General features: G+C 36.8%; 2 protein-coding genes across 2 annotated transcripts; one reads left to right on the top strand and one right to left on the bottom strand.

The window, feature by feature from the left end:
- The first annotated feature begins 3,081 nt into the window (after window positions 1–3,081).
- Window positions 3,082–8,127, top strand: LOC139685507 (neuralized-like protein 4). The gene is made up of 5 exons (XM_071582502.1): window positions 3,082–3,434; window positions 3,812–3,932; window positions 5,222–5,395; window positions 6,748–6,835; window positions 7,719–8,127. The coding sequence occupies exons 1-5, from the start codon at window positions 3,125–3,127 to the stop codon at window positions 7,875–7,877; spliced, it is 852 nt and encodes a 283-aa protein (XP_071438603.1). The 5' UTR covers window positions 3,082–3,124; the 3' UTR covers window positions 7,878–8,127.
- A 7,926-nt stretch (window positions 8,128–16,053) lies between these two features.
- LOC139685491 (neuralized-like protein 4) lies at window positions 16,054–22,950 on the bottom strand. The gene is made up of 5 exons (XM_071582501.1): window positions 22,644–22,950; window positions 18,799–18,901; window positions 17,959–18,126; window positions 17,403–17,496; window positions 16,054–16,453 (listed from the first exon to the last, which is right to left on the bottom strand). Exons 1-5 carry the CDS (start codon window positions 22,909–22,911, stop codon window positions 16,283–16,285), a joined length of 804 nt encoding a protein of 267 aa, XP_071438602.1. The 5' UTR covers window positions 22,912–22,950; the 3' UTR covers window positions 16,054–16,282.
- Between the last annotated feature and the right edge of the window lie 619 nt (window positions 22,951–23,569).

Genomic DNA, 23,569 nt, shown 5'->3' with positions numbered 1-23,569 from the left:
ATTATGTTGATGGATTAGGGTATATTAATTCAATTTAATTGGTATCTTCGATTAAATTAAATCATAAATACTTTTCCTTATTGTGGGAAGATCGAAACTTGACTCTTGGGCTGCCAAAGTTTGCTTTAACTTTGCGATACTGGAGATAATGGGATACTTCCAGAGGACTTTGAGTCCACCAAAAACGTTTTTTCTTAAGAATATACCTTCGACTGGATGGGACTAACGGGAAGGGAGTCTGAAAACCAACTGATTGAAACTGCGATGTCTTTAAACGAGCAGGGAACTTGGGGAAATGTTTTCATAACAAATATAACAGGTATGTCAGAGTTGAACGAGGTTACAAATATTTATACGCTACTCTTCTCTCACCAGAGGAAACGAAGAGAGGCCAATTGAGGCTAGTGCTTACTACGCAAAGCCCTCCGCAGAGAACTAAGAATAGGCAGTAGATCCTGGAATCAGTTGACAAGTCAGTAAAGATCATGGTGACAGTAAAAACTCAAGATAGGGTAAACAAATTTCAAAAGAAGCTTTTTCACGCGAGAATGTAGAATATAATATACTATAATACTCCTATATACATATAATGAAATATATATATATACATATACTATATATATATATATACACATATATATATATATATATATATATATATATATATATATATATATATATATATATATATATGTATGTATGTATGTGTGTGTGTGTGTGTGTATGGGTCGCGTTAGTCCAGGGGGTACAGCGTTGGACTACTGGCCGGAGGGGCACCAATTCGATTCCCGGGCAACGCACATAGGGCACCTGCAGCTACACCCAAGCTACGCGATTTTTTGGGTACCAGATCTTTCTGGGAAACCATAACAGGCACAAGGAAAGGAACTGGCCCCCCTACCCTGATGTGTGAATTTCACATGCCGTCGGGCTTAGTACTGGAAGAACTCTACCATCACCTACCAAACCGACCTTCAGGTTGATTACTGTATTTATGTTTTTTTTAATGGCATATATATATATTATATATATATATATATATATATATATATATATATATATAGTAATTACCCTCCAGTGGTCTGGTGAGCATCGAGGCTTTGTCACAGAAACGTTCTTTAAAAACAATGATACCGTGGCGCTGTGGTCTAACGTTGAAGCGCATTTTCACCTCTCCGACTCAGTAAATAAGGAAAATTTTCGTTACTGGGCGACTGATAACCCTCGCGAAATTCACCCAACACCTTGTCATAGCCCCAAAGTAATAGTTTGGTGCACTGTGTCCTCCACGGGCATTTTTGGGCCCTACCTTTTTGAACCTCGAGGTTCAACTGTTACGGTGCACTCTGTGCGCTATTGTGAGATGCTGGAGAACTTTTTACACCCCAAAATGGAAAAGTATGGTGAGGAATATGACACAGATCCTTTTGTTTTCAACTGGATGGTACCACGTCTCATATCGCCCGTCGTTTACGCCAAACCTGCAAGAACAATATGATCTCATTACGAGGCGATATTCCAAGGCCTCGTCGCTCCCCAGATTTGAGCCCATGTGATATTTTCTTTGGGGATATCTCAAATGAGGTTTACAAAGTTCGGCCAAGGACCTTGGGAGCTCCAAAGGAGGAAATTACGGATGTCATTGCTGGAATAACGCAAGATATGCTGAGAAGAATTTTCGAACACATTTTTGAACGGCTCAATATGTGCGTCGCTCACCAAGGTCGTCAACTGGATAAAATAATTTTCAAAACCTAATGAAAAAATGGCATTTGGTGTAGTTTTCAGAAATAAAAAACTTTTTAAATTATCTTGGATTTAAAAAAAATGTACTAATCAAATCAGAGTGTCAACTCTGCCCCACTCTGTGCAATATGAATAAAAGCGGGGTTGACGAGCTCCCTGACTTGTGGTTCACCCGAAGTTATTTTATTCACCTTAGTTATGCACTGATTTCGCCGAAAGTGAAATTTTCCCAAAATTGTTTTCCCTATTACTGAAACGAAATATTTATTCAAGATAATACGAACCATAGATGGTAAACCACGGAAGTATGAAAATCGTTAAATGTCAAAAGTTTTGTCGCACCGCAACGCGTGAGGCACTTCAGTGCACTGCTACCGATGAATTCCTAGTGTCATCGAATACTAAAAAAGGCTAATGAACTGAGTTTCTTTACTTTTAGGTATCACTCATAATGAATTTGGTTCTATTAAATATATTTCTACATTTCAGAAAAATAATAGCCAGTAATATGAGCTCGGGAGGGAGTAGCTATACCTTCGTTACAAGCTGCTCTTAAAAATACCTACTTAGAAAGGGAATGGTGTGAACTGTATTTAAGGGTTAAATAAGCTCCCGAAAATCCCCGAAGATTCCAGGTGTGAAAATCTTTCAATTTATCTCATAGAAGTTTCAAACTACGCTTGTGTTGCGGCAGTTGAGATTGACGCACACTAGGCCGACGAGCAGGTTGAGGTATCCATTTTCGAAGGTTGTTGACTGGTAACGTTTCTTCTTTACTCCTATGAGGAATGGTAGTTCTCAATATGACGAAGACGCCAAAAAAAAGGATCACCAGCATTCGGAGTGTATAACTACTTAAGGGCGTCCCACCATCGCTACGAGGACTTAGATCTATTCCCTTTGGGGCTGCGAGAGATTTACGAGAAGGACTACGTAAAATACCAACTGATGCATTTATCTTCGTAGTTGATGGAAGGATGAGGTCATTGCGTTAGTGTATAATTATCCAATATCTGCCAGATCTTTCGGTGGTGAACGTTTTTACCAAAAGGTACAGGTTCCTCGGAAAGCTTAGCGCAGTAATGGATTTTAATTTTAGAATCGGATGATCGAAAGAGATAGATCATCATAAAAATAAGGCTTCTAGATAAGCATAATCATATTTCATAAGAGGCTCATTTACACGATAATGCAGACGGAAAAAGTAACTTTCATCCCTAAATGAGGTCGCTTTAAAAATAAAATCTCACACGATGACGTGGAACATTGTGATATGCAGGATGGAAAACTACTTAAATACTCGTAAATTGAGAAACAGCTCAAACGAAGGGAATCATCCCGGCATCCTGGAGATAAAAGCCGTCTCATACACTGGGCAATGATTGGAAGAATGTCCGCGTTGGTTCTCGCACTACTGCTGGTATCGGCGAGTGTGTTCCGCTGCGGCGCAGATCAGGCGGTTAAGCCGAAGAGCGGCGTTTGCAGTGACACGGAGGGCACGGGCAACGTGTTCACATTGTCCGTCAGTCGTAAATTGAACCACAGCAGCGGGGAATGGTCGAGGACATTCTCCGCCCGGAAGGTGCACGCGGGGAAGTCGACGGGAGGGATCTTAGAGCTGGAGGCGTCGCAGGGGAACGTGGAGTGCGATGGGAAGGGGATCATGCACGTCCGAGTGGTGGTCAAAGGTGAGGAGGCTAAGGGGCGCACGTCATTGATCCGAACGAATCATTTACCCAATACCTCACAATTATTCTTTTTGCATGCCGGAGAAATCCCAAAGATTTGATTGAATACATCCTTCTCCGTATGCCAATAAATCACGAGTGGAAATGTGCGTCAAAATGCGTTTAATGAGGATCAGGGTCATGACATGTCTCTGGCGAGACTTAAGAGGTTATTTGCAAGAACTTTCATCATTTTAATGAGCATTTATTAATGTATCGATTTCAAAATAAAGTAAAAAAGATTTGATTTTTTTGAATGTGTATCCTTTGGTTCCTACTTAATGTTTACGTTTCAGACCATGTTTTGTGACAATTAATTATCATATATTTCATTCCAGAATCACTCGGAAACGGTTCTGGTACCATGAAAAGTGAGAAAGATGATCTATTAGTATTTCATCCGAGGCATGGAAAAAATGTGGTGCTCCTGAATGGGGGCCGTTCTGCACAAAAGTTGGAGTGAGTATACCTTTCATGTAAGGCCAATTTTAAACAGTAAGGAAAAACCTCAAAATAAAAAATAGTAATAAATATTTATCTATATCAGAAAATCTGGTTGGTATTTCACGCTTCTTGGATATTTGAATTTTTTAAAAAATATAAAAAATGTCACCGACATGTTTATGTATTGAGCTTCTTTGTCGGTTTTTTCTTATAGCTTTTAATATTTTTTCCCAAAAAATTGATATTTTTGCAGTTTTTATTATTGCTAATTTTTATCCCCTTATATGTTAAGAGAATCGCAATTTTTACTTTCACTCATAAAATTGCATGCTTAAAAAAATGATCAAGCACATAGGGCAGAACTTTAGGTCTTCTTTGTTAATATCCACTTTCTAACTCTATGAGGTACGTTTTCGAAACTTGGGGTGGATTGAAATATGTAGTTGAGCATAAAATATAAAGATATTCTTAATTGATAAAATAATAGATACCTGCGTTGTAGAGTGCACAGGGTTGGATTTATTCCGCTAGGGTGAGGTGAGTTTTCAATACGTAATGGCGCCGTAGATTGTAGAAGAACGGTGAATCATCATCTCTGGTCTCTTTTTCAATGGTTTAGCGCCCATTGAAATTCATCGTCAGGAAACTAAGATGTACGGTGATAGTGTTATGGCGGTGGAAAACGTGTATTTGTGGGTACGATAGTTCAAAGAAGACAAAAAGCAAATGTTAAGAGCTCAATAAGCCAAATTAGCCTACCAGCTTGTTCATAATCTGAGCTAAAGTATCCCTTAAATAAGCATTCTCAACAGGCAAGGAATTATGATTTTTTTGTATTTTAGTTGTATACGCCTACAGAGGGAATATTGAGGTGAAAAAGGGGAGGTTTTAACTTTAAAGTGTTATAAGTTATTTAAATAATAAATTATCTTATAATTTGAAGAACCTTGATCATTCTCGCAGTTTAAAGAATGTATCCTTTGGTAACCTTAGTTCAAGGACGATCCAGATGGCATGTTTTAGGGTTCAGGTTTCATGAGGTTTACGATAGGAATGATGATGAACTGAACAAGTAAATTAGAATATTGGGCGCAGAAACATGTTATCCAAATTTGAATAGCCCAGAGGAAACATAATATTTAAAAAAATTGAATTCTAAGCTTTAATATTGTCAAAACTCAATTACATTTTAAGCTAATTGCAGCCTTACATGAGTTTGTGATTATAATCTCTGAAAAAGATTAATTTTTAAAAATGATTTACCTTAAAATATATTATTAAACGCTTTATGTTTTTCCCTACAGTTTAGATGACACTCTGAATTCGGTGGTTTTCACTCATCGGCCACTGAAAAATAATGAATTGTTCGAGGTGAGGCTGGACAAGAGAATTATAAAAAACAATCATTGCTTTGCTTTGGGTGTAATGACTCATTCTCCTGATACTGTCCAGATACTTCCAGCAATGTTCAAAATGATGTAAGTAATTATAATTTACTATAATAACATAATGAAGTGGGTCGCAGTAGTCCAGGCGTTGAGCGTTGGGTTACTGACCAGAGGGCCCGGGTACGATTCCCGGGCAAGCTTCTAAAGTGCTTGTTTTTTTTCGCAGCAGTGAGTCTTATATAATTTTACTAATATGGTTTTCGGAATTTGTTATCACATTTTTGGTGGCAAGTAAGCCAAGATGAATCTTTGAAGCTATATATTAAAAATATTATGCATTAAATATATATTATTTGTAAAAAAATCATGGTGTAATATAATGGAAAGAGGATAATAATGGTAATAATTAGAGAATATAGTCCCAGGTAAGGACTATAATTTATAGATAAGAGAAATGAAATTTAAAATCAAGTAAAGATTGAGAGAATTACACATTATTACCTTTGATCATTAATGTGTGTATCGTGAAGGCATTACACCTATCAACTCAAAAATAATAGTTAATAAATTTCGTAAAAAAAGATATATTTATGAATGATTTACAACTTAAATTGAAAAAGGCCATGAAGGCTAAAAGTTTGGCACATGGAAAAACGGAAAAAGGGTACGCTTCTTTCGATTAGAGAATAGCTCACGTGCAAAAGTGCAAAGAAGGCCCACAAAGTGGCTAAAGGAAATGGAAAAGGTGATGAACGAATGAGTATATTAAAATATTCAAGATGATGAAGAATTGACTATTGACTTAAAGTGTGTGCGTATTGACTGCAATTATGGAAAGGAAATTAGGAACTATGTAAATGTGGGTACACAGAAAAATAACGGAAACAAATGGTTAGACACAATAAATTGCAGAAAAGTGGACGGTGAGAAGAAACCTAATACATGCGTGGAGGAGGGGAATTATTTGGAGAGATCCTGAAGTACGAAAGTTAATCGAACACCGTAGTTGAAGAAAATATAGAGGTAGCGTATGGTTGAAGCATCTTGCACCCGGGAAGTTGGTGATAATAGGTTTAAACTTCGAGGCATGCATGAGGAGAAAATATGACAGGTGAAATGATTGCGTGGAGTGCTGTTGTAAACCATTCCACGGAATAATATCTAATGATGGTGACGTTATTTCAGATATTTATTTTTACGATAATGAATGTAATGGATGCTTGTGGTTAGTATGACTATGCACCTTCAATGATTGATGTGAGCTTTCTTGAATGAGGTAATATATTCAACAATTTGATGTATTATCTATGGATATAAAAGTGTGTCCTGTAATAGCTAACTAATAAAGGTTCTTAATTTCTATAATAACTTATGAATAGCCACTATAATGGTAATGAAAATTTAAAAATTATATCTTTATAACTGAAAATTTTAATTTGCAGGAACGGAACGTGGATGTATCATAATAACGCTCTCTATGGTAACAGTAAAGAATTATCAAAATACGGACAAGATTTAAATAAAATTCAAGCAAGTATTGTTAATTTACTAGTTTAATTATGGCCAAATTTTAATGGACTAATTATATTTTATTGAAATATCGTAATACAATTAAATTCTTAAATCTAGCATTCCATTTATCGTTTGTTCTTTAAAACATAAATAGTCTTGGGAAAATTAGTGATAAAATGATCTTTGATTTGAAAAAAAGTATTTTTATCGGATACAAGGGTAATGATTTATTAATTTTTTATGATAAGATTATATATATATGTATATATATATGTATATATATATATATATGTATATATATATATAATGGGCTGACACAATATAACGCAAATAGAATAGAATAGCAACATTTAAAAGGACACTCACACGGTAAATTGTTCGAGCTTTTGGCCCTCTCAGAGGCCTTCTTCAAGAGAGACTCTTGAAGAAGGCCTTGAGTATATATATATATATATATATATTTTACTTCTTTACTTCGCGATTCTTAGATCTTTTAACGTATCTCTTTTATAACTTCTATCTAACGTATCTTTTCATTTTCAATAGATTTTTCGCGTTATTTACGAATTTCATAGTCTATTGTATCGTGACACATGGTCACGAACGGTCAATTTTTTTATGTTGATAGTGTATGTATAGAAACATATCTACACAGAAATAAATTGCATGAATAATTAGATATATGCAAACTATTTCACACGACAAAGAGATCGACTTGATAGTCTTGGAGGGAGGAATGATTTCATAGAGTTTGGGCCATCGAAAGTTGTGTTTCGAACTGAAATAGATTTTATATTTTTCACTATTCTCTTAAAATAGAAGTATTTTAATTTTTCTATGGTTCGACAGCTGAACTCTTTTGATTACTAATTGTAACTTCATTGCAATTTTCATCCCTTAGGCACGTGATCGGTTAGGTGTGATGCGACGTGAAGATGGGAGCATCCACTTCTTCATGAACGGCGTCGACTTGGGGCGTGCCGTGGCTAATGTACCGGAGCCAGTCTACGGAATATTTGAACTTTGGTACGATGCAATAAAAGGGACTATTGTTTATTGATTGTGATAAATAAACGATATTATATGACGTTTTTGAAAAAGGGCGAGCACTAAAGTAGACTCTGGGTTGTTTATTTTGTGTTCATAAAGGTTTATAGCCAACAAATGAGTCTTTCAAATTCATTTTCCATTTTTGGTAAACGCCCTGGAGGAAAAAGTATGATTATAACGATAATTTCATTGTTATTTAGGGGAGCCCTGCCTTTTCACTTACTCATGTACTTGAATTAACAGACAAAGAAAATAAAGAAAACTTCATTCCTTATATTTTTCCGGCTATTTTCCCGTTAAACTACGCAAATAACACATCACGGACTCTGTGTATGTTTGTTGTGAATGGAGGATATAGATACTCAGCACTACTGGGATAACCAGCATCAGAAATGAAGTGGTATAACTGGAATACATAGAGAAAGTAATTATGGCCGGGACACCCTAGTTGAATCTTCCCGTCATTCTATGTAATCAGTGGAAGCCACTTCAGTTTGTGCCCGGTTAACTGATATGAGAAATTTCGCTGGAATAACTTTTTCTCTCTGCATTATACGTGCTCGTATATTGTTTTCCTGTAAATGTGAGCTCCGCAGTATTGCTGCCATGTTATGCGGTGATAATAAGCTATCTGAATGCTTTATCATATTAATGTAGAATGACACACCAGTAATTCATTGATTAACCGCGTCCTTGGCGTCCATACGTGTATATAGGTACATATATATATATATATATACTATTGTATATATATACTATTGTGTGTATATATATATATACTATTGTATATATATGTATATATAAGGTTGCATATACATTATGCAGGTATACTTATATCTTATCCCAATAATGTGATCGCGACTTTATAATCGGTGGAGATTTTAATGTCCCATCTATTGATTCGAGCACATGTAGTTTTAAAACAGGAGTTAAATGCCAAGATATCAGCAAGTCGCTACTGAATTCTTCAACGATGAACTCCTTGCATCAACTTGTCACTTCATCTACTAGGGACGATAGTATTTTTGATTTTATAGCAACTAACATACCCTTTAATGTCTTAACTGTAGAAACTATAAAAGGAATTCGTGACCACAGGGCTGTAAATGCTCTGTGGCTTAGTGTTCGCTCCATGGGGTCAGAAATAAGAAGCCTAAAAGAAAAATTTACTTTTTTGAAGAAGGGGACTATAATGGTATAAAATGCGTGCTACAGAGCAAAATTTCAAATTTTAAGAAATATAGTAATCACTGAAATACTGTGGATATGTGGAATCACTTCCTTGAGATCACGCGCTCAACATTCAACAAATTTATTCCCAGTAACTTTATGTATGATAAAACGGAACCTAGATGGAACAATGGATGGGTTATAAAAGCATTAGGAGGTCAAAGGTTATGTCCCGACAACATGAAAAATATTAGAGATGTTATCTCTAGTGACAAAAGGAATGAAATGACTTGTGATTACATGGTATCTAGGGAAAATACAAAGAAGGAATTTCGGAAAGTCGTAAGCGACTTCAAAAGGAAAAGATTAATGGCAAATTTGAAAGAGAAACCGAAAGCATTTGGTCCTACACCAAAGAGTTTCAGGGAAATAAGTCAACTGTTAATTCACTTAAATTGATAAAGGCGAAAGAGAAATCAGCAGTTTGGAAAAAGCTAACTTATGAAATTCCTTCTTACAAAGCATCTTAACCATCGTCTCACTGAATGTTTCCGATAGCTTAACAAATCGTTCCGGTCAACCGATGCCCATGTAAAACGTTACTATGACAAATTGAGTTGCATATCAAAATAATGAGAGGAGCTAGGCTGGGAATCGCTCACGGAGCGAAGGGTAAATTACAGATTAAATCTCTTGCATAAATTGGAAGGATGTGTCTTTAGCGGTGATGTTAAATATGTATTATTACTCCCACCGTACTTCGGTTGGCAAGGTCATTTCAATAAAATTAGAGAGGTCAAGTTAAGAACAGATAGATTTAAGATGTCATTTATCTCACAAATGGTAAGGGATCAGAATAATATTGTCCGACCGCGGTAGGGTCATATTCGGGTCAAAATTAGTCTGGTGTGTATTCACCCCCTTTCACACACCCCAGTGATGGCTTGCAGGGTACTAAAATGTCATAAGTGACATTGAAATAGTTTTACTTCAGTAATTGGAAGAGGTTATAGGAGCAGTTAAAGGGAAGTATAGGTTAATAGTGATTAGGGACCGGAACGCCTTGGTCGGAGAGGGCCGAGAGTAAGGCAGTGTGAGATAGTTCGAAATGGGAACACGGGATGCCGCTGGAAAAATACTGATAGAATTATATAATAAAAAAATTGGGGCCGTGGTCATCACCCTCTTCAAATAACATCAGATACATATTAAATCCCTCCCCGGACTACAACCTTGACGTGGTGGAAGGGCTTGTGCCTTCCGGTGACCCCTAGAGCTGTGCTGGCGGGAGTAATAATAAAAAAAGGGTCATCCATGCCAGATAGGTCGAAGGTTAGGAGCCAGACGAAAGGTAGTCCACGCAGCGTCTGTTCCTCAGTGAGGCGGCTGCAATGGTGTCTGACCCTAGAGGGGCGGCCAATAAGTGATGGTGTCACATTAAAAACACAATTGAGGAAGGCAACGGGAAACCACCTCAATTATCATTCCCAAGATAGATATGATGGACAATCCAGAGTCCTGGCAATTACGGGGCTCGGCCCAATCGGCCGTGTGCCGTGCCCGGCAGCTGGGGAGGCAAGGCTTCCGCGGTCGTCATCCCACGAAACCCTTGCAAGGGAAAACCAAAAGCAACGGGACAGAAGACGCAGGTGAACAAGACCAAATAAGTTTGAATTGGAACGTGGAATATTAGGACAATGATGACGACAGGGAAACTGGAGAATGTTAAGCGAGAGATGGAAAGGGGAAAAATAGATATTTTAGGTCTATGCGAGGTGAGATGGAAGGATAGCGGGGATTACTTGAGTGATCAGTATAGAATAATATACAGCGGCGGGGACGAGAGCCAACGAGGGTTTGCCATAATATTAAATGAAGAGGTAGGAAGAAGCGTAGTCAACATAGAGCAGGTAACGGGTAGAATACTACTAGTGGAGATAAAAGCACAACCGACGAACTTAGTTATTATTCAGGTATACATGCCACCGAGCAACCATACAGAGGAAGAGGTCGATAGGATGTACGATCCGTTAGAGGACATAATTGAGTGTGTTCCCGCAGGGAAACATTTGATAGTGATGTGGGATTGGAATGCGACGGTAGGCGAAGGAAGAGATGGTTATGAGGTGGGTGACTACGGTTTAGGCACGAGGAATGACCACGGGGAGAAAGCAGTTGAGTTCTGCAGAGACAGGGGTTAGTCATCACCAACACTTGGTTTAGACACCACAAAAGACGCAGGTATACATGGAAAATGCCAGGTGACTCAGAAAGGTATCAGCTAGATTATATCCTGGCTAGACACAGGTTTAGGAACAGTGTGATAAATTCGCACAGCTTCCCGGGAGCAGATGCGGACTCTGACCACAATTTAATTGATATAAAATGTAGAGTCCGTTTCAAAAAGATAAGGCAGGGGCGGCGAGTTAGAAAATGGAATGTAGAAGAATTACATGGTTTGAAAAGGAAGGAGTACAAACAGGCGGTAGAGGAAATTATGGAGGATGGTAAAGGGCTAGGTACTATTGAAGAAAAATGGGTAAGTATCAAGAGAGGGTTATCTAAAGCCGCAAAAGACACCATTGGAACCGTTAACGCGAAAAGGACTAGGAAACCATGGATCACGGATGAGATGATTACAAAGATGGATGAGAGGAGAAAATGGAAGAATGTAAATACAGAGATAGGCAAAATGAAGTACAAAGAGTTAAACAATAAATTGAGGCGGGCTACAAATAAAGCAAAAGAAGCATGGTGGAAGACGCAGTGCGAGAATAGGGAAGGTTTGCAGAGGAAGGGTGAAATTGGTGCACTGTACAGCAAAGTTAAATAAGTTAAATCTTTATCGGGATGTAAGAAAGGAAGATCTAAGCTAAGAGTTAGAGATGAAGCGGGTAAGATAATAGTGGACAAAGGAAATATCCAAGAGAGATGGAAGGAATATATAGAAGAACTGTATAGTAAAGAACTTAGACCAACAAAGTTAGACATAGAAAAGCAACATGACGTAGAGAAAGGTAGCTTAGGTCCAGGCATACTAGACGATGAGATAGAAAGGGCATTAAGGGAGATGAAGCTAAATAAGGCCGTGGGGGTGGATAACATTCCTGCGGAACTGCTGAAATGTTTAGGCAAATGTGGGAGGAAGAGACTATATGCGCTGATTCTTAGTATTTATGAGGAAGGAATCTGGCCGGAAGACTTTGTGAGATCAGTTTTAGTTCCTATTCCGAAAAAGGTAAAGGCTAAATCATGTGAGGACTACAGGACGATAAGTTTGATATCCCACGCAGCTGAAGTTGTTCTCAGGATCATAAACAAAAGGATAGAGAGTAGGGCAAATGATTACTTAGGGGATTATCAGTTTGGGTTTAGGAAGGGGAGAGGTACTCGTGATGCCATTGCAGTAATGAGATTATTAATCGAGAGGAATATAGAATACAACCAGGATGTATTTGCCTGTTTCGTAGATTTCGAAAAAGCGTTTGATAGAGTGAATTGGGGAAAACTAGTGAGTATATTGCAGAAAATAGGAATAGGTTGGAGAGATAGGAGGCTAATCCGCTACCTGTACATGTCTCAGACTGCTCAGGTGCGAGTGGGGAACGGGGAGTCCGGATGGGCAGCGTTAGGAAGAGGTGTAAGGCAGGGTTGCCCATTATCACAGTTGCTGTTCAACCTGTATGCGGAGGAAATATATGAAACCTACCTTAACCGGTAGATTACCTTATAATAACTTATTAAATATAGCACGGGATAGGCCAAGATACCAAACTGACGGCACCCTAGTCTCCTCCTCCTCCTAGACAGCTAATTCATATACAAGAGAATGGAAAAAGTGACATGGGGACCCAGTTCGAAGCAGAAGATACTGGAGGAAAAACACATGAGAGAAAATTTTACTGCGACTATCGACAGAAAAATAGAATAATTAAAAGTATAAATAATGCTAGCTTACAAGGGGGTATCATAAACTTTTAATTATACAAAAAAAATGAAAATAGAAACTTAATTTGAATTTTTTATTCCTAAGACTTCTCTACATAGTCACCATCCTGAGTAATACTTTTCTCCCAGCATTACTTGACCTTCCGAAGGCCGTTATTGTATAACTCTGCGGATTGCGTTGTAAACCATTGTTAGACTCTTGAATGAGGTCATTTATATTGTTAAATTTCCGACCCCGAAATGGTTTTTTGAGCTTTGGTCATTTGGGGCGAGATCGGAGTATAGGTTGGATGCGGCAAAATTTAAAAGCCACATCATTTTGTTTGCCGGTTGAGTTTGCTTCTGTAAAGGAATCCGTAGTGGTTGAATACAGCGTGCTCACACTTTTGGCATCGTCTGCAGTTCTTCGTGAATGATTTTCTATACGCTCCCATAACTAAGGTCAGTCTCATTCGTTATATTTGGATGGCTGTTCTTCAGTATGATAAAGAATAAGATGAAGTCCTCTTCTTCCTTCATTGTGACAGCATCGTCCATGTGGCATTCGTGGACTTGGAAAAGACCTTCGACGATGCAAATTGGAAAAAGATGTTCAAGTTACTAGAAGCTCTTAAAATGGACTACCTCAACTGAAGAATCGATCAGCTATACAAGGATTAGGTAATGATCATGCTAATGTAAAACTGAAGGAAAATATAAGCGAAAATAGACGAAGAAGTTAGACAAGAATGCAACCTTTCGCCAGCGCTAGTACGATACGAGTTCTATTCTATGTATGCAATCACTCGAGCAAAATGTAACGTAGGCTATGATTCCGTATAATTATTACTTTATTTTTAATATTGCAAGAGTATACAACGGTGTCTTCTGTAATTTTACAATTGTGCTACCTACCCGTATTTCCGCAAGAACATCAGTGATAATATGATACACGTAGCTCACGCCATTCTGGGTGATAAGCGTCGCAGTGAGAGAAAGTCTTGGTGCTATTATAAGGTGACGCAGAATTATTTGTATTCACACGCCGAAGGGCTTAAGAAGATCAGCAGGCCATTTCAAAAGAATTTCTCTAAATTCTTCACTTATAGTCTGCTACAAAATAATTTACTGGAAAACCAGAAGCACTCTGCGCAGAATCCTATGAATAATTTCTTAAAGAAGGTTGAAATATAATCTTCTCTCAGAATCATCAGTAGCTGTCACTATCTCGTCCCACAATTCACGATCCTCGTGAGAAAATTCGTGTATCTAGAAGAGGAAGTAAAAGAAGCCAAAGAATTGGGCATCAAAGGATTTGAGGTGAATGGCAAAGACGTAAATTAACATGCTTTGCTTCACAGAATTATCATTGCTCCCGCCATCACAGCTCTAACTTTATCAGAACGCCCAAGCCTTTCCCTCACGTCAAGGTTGTGGTCTATGAGGAGAGAAAGAAATATAATGGGAGGGGAAATTGAAGGGAAGATCCCATAAGGAAGACCAAGAGACAGGTACATTAGAGACAAATTAAGTAGGGCGTAAATCAGAGAAGCTATCAGAGGGTGAGGGAATTAACACTGAATAGAGAAAAAATTATCTGTCACGCCATCATCCCTAGTTACTTCTTACACGAACATGGCTACATACTTAGCTACCTACTTTGCCTTCCACAGGGGTTTTAGTTTATACAACAGCGACCGCGCAGTTCCCACTTCACAAAAATAACGCAATAATTTTTCGCGTTTTCTAATTCAATATTTTTTCAATTTTAATATTTTTGTTAAGTATAAAAAACCGGTGGTTTAGTAAACCAATGTGAGGAGCTTTCGCCTAGGTACTGGATAGAAGCTTCGGAGTTAAATTCCCGGCCATGACTCAGTACATCCCAAATAAAATCCATATTTGTTTGTCCTTCTGAGCAAAAGATGATATAATAATAGCAATAATGCGTAAGAACCGATCGAGGTCATTTTTTAAGATTAGCATACGTTTTTTTCCCGATTATTTGTCTCAGATGCTACAGTGATGGACACTTTTAGATTTTCCCCCTTGATAGATGATTGCCCAAGAAGGTCTACTTTTCCCATGTCAGACAAAAATATACTCCATTTTCTTGGAAATAAAATACCAAACACGTCAAAGTGTAAGCGCCGCCGTAGTTTCTCTTGCAAAGAAAGAACGCTTGTTGAGATTGGGCGGAAAATTTCGTAACCTCATCCAATTGCACATTTTTTACGTATGAACACTATTTTGTAAGTAACGCGGGCGTTACAAGCGTTTCTCTATATTTTAATTTGGATATTTTGGTTTACTGAGTCGTTTTTAGTTTTTAAGAGAATTAAGCCTTCGATTTCAAATAAATGCAAGCATGAACTCCTTACTGGCATTGGTACACTAATATCACACATCTTGCAACCAGTCTCGATTCGAGACCGGTATTTGTACCTTAATAGCATTAGAAGGGATTGAAGGATATTTGACCAAATGTAAGCATGTGTATTTGTACGTGTGCATTGCTGTGAGCAAGCTGGAGTAAATAATCTCCCCCTTCTTTCGGTGACCATGAAGTAGTAGCGGAAAGCACGTATGAATCATATAGAAACCAGAGGGTTAAGGTTCAGGTCTCACTTCACACATCCCTAGCTTCACCCAAGCTGTGTCATTTTTCAGGTACCTTGGAAATCACAGGCATCACTTGAAAAGGAACCCATACCCTGATTATGAATTGCTCATGACATAAGCCTTAGCTCAACACACACCTATCAAGTCAACTTTTAGGTTGGTTATTCTAGTGGCAATTGATTATCTAATGAACATTCCTTTGTATGGAAAATTCAGGAGGCTGAGCATTTCACAGGTACATTTTATTTCTGCGATCCAGTATGAAAAGCTATGTTCCCCAGCTTCCAAGATAATTTCCTCTGGCATGCAAATTTTGTCCTTTTGTCTCAATACTTTTCTCTCAAGCAAAGACAATTACTCACTCTGCTAAATAGAAGTGAACTTATGAGTAGATACAAACACTTTTTTAATGGATAAAATAGGGATATTCAACTATTAGTCAGTTCATGTAAATTTAACACAAAGCCAATACAATCTTTAGAAAATTCTCAATTTATTTCCACTTATATAATTTTAATTGAAAAAGTCAGTGAAATTTTTTCTTCATTTAAATTATCAGTTGGTTTCAGGGGGACATAAAGTATATAATTTGAAGTTAATAATTGAACTTCAATTTCCAACACAAGTTTTCACATAATTCACCAGGTGGTATATATTAATTGGCTTGAAGTAATTAACATTGAAAATGCCAGGAAATCATGAATAACTAGAATGTAAGATGGTGGCTTGAGTAGCATCACCATAGAGCTCGTATACTCCATACACCTCTTCAGGGATGTTTGAGGCTGCAGGACCTTGATCAACTCCATTGATGAAGAAATGCAAGGCTCCAGTGTCAGATTTCATGACACCCATTCGGTCTCCGGCCTTCATGCAAAGGATAAAATGATTAATTATATTTTAGGATTATTTTTGAAGTCAATTTTTTAAGAGGGTTGTGAGTTTATCATCCAAAGATGAGCTAAGGATTGCTTTGGTTATAAGTGTTGATTTTTTGTGTGTGAGGCAGTACTAAATCGGTCCATTTTCAATCAGGTTGAACAAATGGACATTATATCAGTAAATAAAATTTGGTACTTAAATGACATTTATTATTGCTAGAAATGAATGATGAGTACTGTTAATTAATGAATAAGACATTATCCATCTCACTACATCATTATGTAGCATTCATTCATCACTTGATAAAATCTCATCTGTTGCAGAATTTCAATATACGTGTATATGTTGGCACCTAATTAGCTTTTATTAGCTACATGTATTTAAGTGGTGCTTTTAAAATGATTGTTGAAAATCTTTGCCTATAGAAAATCTTTGCCTATAGAAAATCTTTGCCAAAAAATATTTATTAAACCTTGAATTCCATTTCTTTTCTTCATAATTGGATAGGCCTGTGATAGCTTACATCCTACTTTGATTGATCTATCAGCATAATGCTAAAATACATTTAAAACAAAGTAAACAAAAAGCAATAAAACTAATTTGGAGTGCTAGAATTATTTGGGAATGGAAGTAATAGTAAGGTTTAAGTCTTTCTTGGAATGGATACACTAGGCAGAATGCATGCCATAAAATTGTAAAATTCCACAAAATGAAATTATTGGTCATTAATGATAATAGCAATAATAATAATTATTTATTATTATTACAAGAATTATTAAAAATCGGGGAAAGATTGATACTGCATGGTTTCTTCTTCCATCTACCCTGGCTCAGTAAATGCTCAGTATCTTTCTTAGTCAAGATATTGTACAAACTTTGGAGGGATACTAATTTTCTAGCTTTCTAGATGTTACCATTTTAAATATAATCTCACCTTCAGAGTATACACACTGGAGGCTGCATATTTTTGAATAAGGACTACATTGTTACTCCATAAATCTGATCCATAGAGCAGCCAGGTTCCATTCCTGTGTAAAAAGTTTACCAAACATTTATTTTAGTACTATTAATGCTATAATTAACATGCATTGTTATATAGCCTTTAACCTATATTGAACATTCATCTTTTTGATACTTTTTGCAAGTTTATGCCATGTAATTAATTCTCAAGGAATTTAAAGATGGAATTGGCACTACTAATTGGAATTCAAAATAGCGAATATCAAATAATAAATGATATTTCCTTTATTAGGAACAACCATGACTTCATAAAAATAAATGAGTGCCTTCACATAATTGGGTTCAATTGAAATGAATCATATTCATGCAAAAATTTGATGTGCCGTTTCATAGTTAACTGCAAAGAGAGTTATATGAAGTGAATAAATAAATATTGATTGAATTATCTTTATTGAAATCGCTCATAAATAAATTAAATGATGGAAAATATCTCAGTTATATTTCATGTATATTTTATCTATAACCCATACTTCAAAGTGTTCATATGATTGGGCAATTCTCCATCTTCAGGTGTATGCGTGGTGATACCAATTCCATTTGCATATCCTTTCTCTGTTCCTCTTTTGTCCAGTCTGACCTCAAAGAGCTCACCTGTTCTGAGGGGCCTATGTGTAAGAACAACACCTGAGAGGTCTAACCTGAAATGGAAACAATACAGGGAATATGTAGATATGCTTACATATATGAGACCATGGGGGCATTAAAAAGCCTAGGAGAAGCCAGATCATCAATGAAGCTGAAGTTCTTAGGTACCAAGCCCAGGCAAAATTTTCCCAGCCATTGAAAAAATCAATCTCTGAGTGAGGCTTTTTAATTAAGTGGGACCTATAGGCAAAAATACATGTACCACTGGTGAAAGGTTATACTAGAAGATACTCATTCAGTAGGTACAGAGGATAGATTCAGTAGAAACTGCCATAGCTGTGGGTGAGAGGGAAATTCTCTGAAATGGCCATAGGATGACATTATGGAGGGTGATGGGAAACCACTAAATCAGTGGAAACCGAATTTAAAATTTCGTTTTGGGTGATCATAAGTAAATTTTGGTGTATTAGTTTTTGGGCTTTAGTATCCAATATAAAGAATAACAATTATGATAAAAATACCTTTTGTTTACATTTGTTCAACTCATGAGTATAACATACATTACCTTAGAGTTTCAAAAGTTAGTTTAAGGCGCTGCATTCAATTGCAAATGCATTCCAATTGAAATAATTTATTTTGAATTAGACACTAAAATATTATAATTTCAAATAATTTGAAATAATATTATAGATGTCAAAGGTAATACATATAATGGACCAACATACTTCAATTTCACCACCGTGTATCCCTTGTTAGTGAGGGCTGTGTTTGACCCAGTCCTACGATGGAACTTGAGCTTGTCATCAAATTTAGCACCAAAGAAAGGGTCTGTAAAGGAAAAAATGAACATGTTATTGGAATACAATAAATCAACAGGTTTTGTCACAGCATCGAATGAAATTTTTGCATCACATCAATATCATGAATGAAAAAATAAAAATGAAAAATATACATAAATTAAATTTCAATTTGATATAAAACTTACCACAGCAAATGTTCGGAATGTGACACCCTGAAGGTTTTTACTCGTAGTAGTAGAAATTTCAAATAAAAATTAAAAAACTCTTTAGTTAGTACATATTCATTGTTAATATGACTTCTCTAAAGACAATGAAAAATGAATTCTGTTTGTAACACATTAGATTTCAACATGAGAACTAAGAATAATGTCAAGGGAAAACAATAACAGGATTGCACAATGGCATGTGCTTTCCAGGAAGAGAAAGTACATGTCAAGGAAGTATGAAGTCTATAGTTTTAATTCAAATATAGTATTAGTGCATGAAGTTCCAAATGACACACATATTATTGCCTTCCCTAAAAAAACACAACCTGACATCTTACAATGCAGTAAGCCCCCTTCAATTCTGCATCCTTCCTGCCTTCGTTTGATTCTAAGTGTCTTTACTATTCCTATCCCATCCTCATTAGCCAAATATTCTCCCATCTATCACAGCCATCAGCGTTCTATTGCCAATCAAAATTCTCTGCATCCATCTTTCATGCCTCTTTTGAATTTGTCCCAACAATCCTCTCTCCTCCCCCACCATGCCTAGCACTTCCTCATCTGTTTTCCCTTCTGCCCACTTTGCCTTCCCGATCCTTCTTCAGACCCATATTTTAAAAGCCTCTAACTGCATCATGCCTATCATCCTGTTCCAATGGCCCTGTTTCTGTGTCATACATAACTATGCTCCATGTCAAAGTTTTAATGAGCCTTTTGTTGACATCCTTACTCAATGTCCCTGTCATTACTTTACCCTCCACCTAGTGAAAGCTTCTTTGCCTAATGCAATTCTTTTTCTTATGCACCTACCATGTTGGCCTTCCTAAAAAACTGCATAACCTTTGTTTTTTTACATTTATTCCCAAAATATTCAATTGTTCCCGGCTCAACTTTGTGGAAATTCATGTTTATTAAATGGAGAGTACAATGTATCTTTCCACTGTCCTTTGTTCACGTACAACTAGTTTCAATACTCAAGCGTCATCATCAGGTACTAAAGGACAGTGGAAAGATACATTGTATTCTTCATTTAATATTCCCAAAATAATCTTTCAATCTCTGTCGAATCTTCCCTGATTTAAATAGTAATTTTTCGACTCATATTTGATTTTTTGCATGGGTTTTCTCTTTCTGCTTCCTGTCACTGCTTTCCCCTTCCTCTTAAGCGCTCCTATTTCAGCCTTCCTTGATAAACTCCCCACATACCTGCTACACATCTTCCACTACAATTATTCATCCCTATTAGTTTCGTGTCTCATTTTATAATTTAATGCCTTGAATTTCATTTTACCTGTGTATTTACATTCTTTCAATTACTTCTCTCGCCTCCCTTTCTGATCTTATCCTCCATAATTTATGGATTTCTAGTATTTTTCTTACTTTCTATTCTCATGGTTTCGTTCGTGGCTTTCAACATTCCTTTTTTGATGTTCCTATTTTCTCCTTTAGTACCCAGCTCCCTTTTCTCATTCACGTTTTTCTCTTCAGCCAGCTAATATTTCTTTCTAGTCGTTCCGGTAAATTCCTCTACGTTTCATTTCCCAATTTTATCCTCTTAAATCAGACGTAACATTTAATTATCACTATATTACGGGTCTTTGTCCGCACTCCCTCCTGGTAACCTGTGCGAATTAAGTGCCTTTTCTAAAAAATAAAATAATGAAACATACTCGTATATTTCTGAATCCCCCGGCATATTCCATGTGTACCTACGCCTAATGTGGTGTCTAAACCATGTATTCGTTATGATTAACCCCTATCTCCTGCAGATTGATATCTATTGCTTTCTCCCCGCGGTCATTCCTTGTTCCTAAACCTTGGAACCCTGCTTCATTACCATTATCCAATCCTTCACCTGCCGTCGCGTTCCAATCCCCCATCATCATCATTCTATATTTCCTTCTTGGAACACTCGCAAGTATTTCTTCTTGCTGATCATTTACCCTGTCGACTTCCTCCTCCCTATGATTGCTTAGTAGCATGTAGATTTTAATAATGAAAAATGGTTCTAAATGCAAGTCGTGGTAAAGCAATCTTAACTTTATTATGACTTCAACTTCCTTGATCGCAATTGGTGGGAAAAATTCGTTCGGAATCTGAGTAAACTATCGACACGGAGGTATTTGATGCGATAAGTATTAATAAAATTAATATCGTATTTAATGCGTCCGCCGCTCTATTTATTTGGTTACATATGATGACAGTTATGTAACAAATTCTGGGAGATACAATCAAGGTAGAACAATCTAATATGCCCTGATTCAGAATAAAAGAGTGGAGATTATACAACCAGAATGCACTGCGTAACCCTCAATATCGTGTCGAGCAACAGTGTTGCGACATGGCTTTATTGAGATTTACCCTATTTTAAAAATCACTTGTGTAACTTATACTCGCTTTGTACCCTTATCACATAGAAGATTGTTACCATTACTTCTCACCGCTCTTTTATTCTAATTAATATCACGCTAATCTTTTTAGTTCATTGTAAAAAGGGATCGGAAATCGCACGTAATTGAGAAAGCTGAGAGACTCCGGCGGAATAAACCAATGTTTATTAGGGGACAATTTGCACCTCAGTGAGATTATCGGTAGCATTTTGAAGTGGCATCGCTCTTGTGTAGCGGAAAACTGCGTAATTTAAAGAGAGGGAGCTATTCCTGAATCACAGAACATTTCCCTAAGGGTTACGTGGTTACGTAAGTAACTGATCCATCTTTCGAGAGAGGATATCATTTTCCTACAAATCACTCGATCGTGAATATCCTATTTTTTTCGTTATATAGCTAGAGGGGGACATTTAACTATACGTTATCTGAGCTTTATTTTTAAGGGTTGACTTCGTTTAAATAAAACACAATATATTTCATTAAATAGTGTCCTGTCTTTATAGTGACTGAAAGTAATTAAGATGAGAGCTAGATGGTTCCTATTGAGTTGCAAAGAGTATAAGTGTAAACAAGCGACAGAGAAAATTTTGAAAATACGAGCGATTTTGAAATAATATTGGACAACCGTTATTTTTGGACCTATAAACTTGCTCCAATAATGCTACGTAGTAGTAATTTTGCGTACAATTACCCTAATAATAGTCTAAAATCATTCCGTCATTATTGTAAGACATATTCTATGGCAGGGTGGCCCATATGGTCATTTAATCTTTGTTTATATAATAGGTTTCGTGGAGGCATCAGATATAGCACTCAAAATCAATTAAAATTAAAACCGACAATAATGTAGGTAGAAATGACAGAGAGAGCTCTTATCTAAACCCATAATTTAACACAACTTATCCCGAGCACTTTGCTTACCTAAGGCTTGCCCTAGCCGTTGCAAATAGTCGATTTAGAAAGAAATACCTAATGATGAACTAAAAATATCCCGGTCTTAAAGCCCGTGAAATAGCCGCTCTGGTAAAATAAATATTTTGGCGGATGATAATCTAAGACTTTGAAAGGTCGAAGAAATCAGTTTCCCTTGGTTACCATATTAAAATTACAAGCTTAAGTGGGGAAAAAACAAACGAAAATAATGAGAAGAGATAGATTTTTTTAAAAAACTTACCTCTCAGGGTCCCTTGCAATCTGACCATTTTCTTCCCGGCACATTCAAAAAGAGTTTCCGTCACGTGTACAGCGGTGTCCCTCGTCGAATCACCTCGTTCTCGCGATGTCGAAAAATTCACCCACTCTCCGCTTTCGTTTCGAAATCTTGAGAGAGTGAAATCCCAGTAATTTGACTCGATATCTACTGGGTAACATTTTTGCACTGATGAAGTCTCCGAAGTTACCAAACCACAGATAGTGAGGCAAATCAAAAACCTCTCAATCATTGCATCCCTTCGCTGAGCAAGTCGTAGAGAGTTTATCAATGGCATTGGACTGGTGGTCGATGGTCTCTTGGAGTATTTAAATATGCCGCTTGGTAAACAAAACTAAAAAATCAACCAGTTTGAGTAAGCTCTGATAAGAGTGTATTTAGATATTTCCCTCCAATCTTGGCTGTTTCTTATTTTGATGTATTTCAAATTTTTCGAGTGCATGTTGTGCGACTGAATAATGAACGGTGGTGGTAATTAACTCTGGCAACCCTTTAATTTAATTGCCCGTATCAACTCATATATATTAACAATTAGAGGTAGAGTAGACATAATTGACGTATTCTCGTAATATTTATCAGGAAGAAATTTTTTTGGATAAAGAAAAATAAAATTGGGAGTGGAAATGTGGAAGAATATTAAATTTACTTTGTCTCGGAACAAGGGCAGCAGATACACATTTCAAGGGAAACGGCTGTTTGAAATTTCAGGTAAATTAATGCTTTCCTTTGAGAAGCATTTAGGAGATTATTGATTCGCTCAGGTTATCTTGATTAACAAAATGCTTGTTTAGTGAACTCGAACATGAGAAACTACAGCGGCCTACCTACCGTATGTGTGTTCATACGATACCCCCATTTATTTAGTTGATATTATATTGTGACATGAGTCG

The sequence above is a fragment of the Hetaerina americana genome, unplaced genomic scaffold (assembly GCF_022747635.1).
Source record: "Hetaerina americana unplaced genomic scaffold, ioHetAmer1.1.p SCAF_1, whole genome shotgun sequence".
NCBI classification, from domain to species: Eukaryota; Metazoa; Arthropoda; class Insecta; order Odonata; family Calopterygidae; genus Hetaerina; species Hetaerina americana.
The sequence above is the reverse complement of the archived record's forward strand: the minus strand, read 5'-3'. Positions and strand labels throughout refer to the sequence as shown.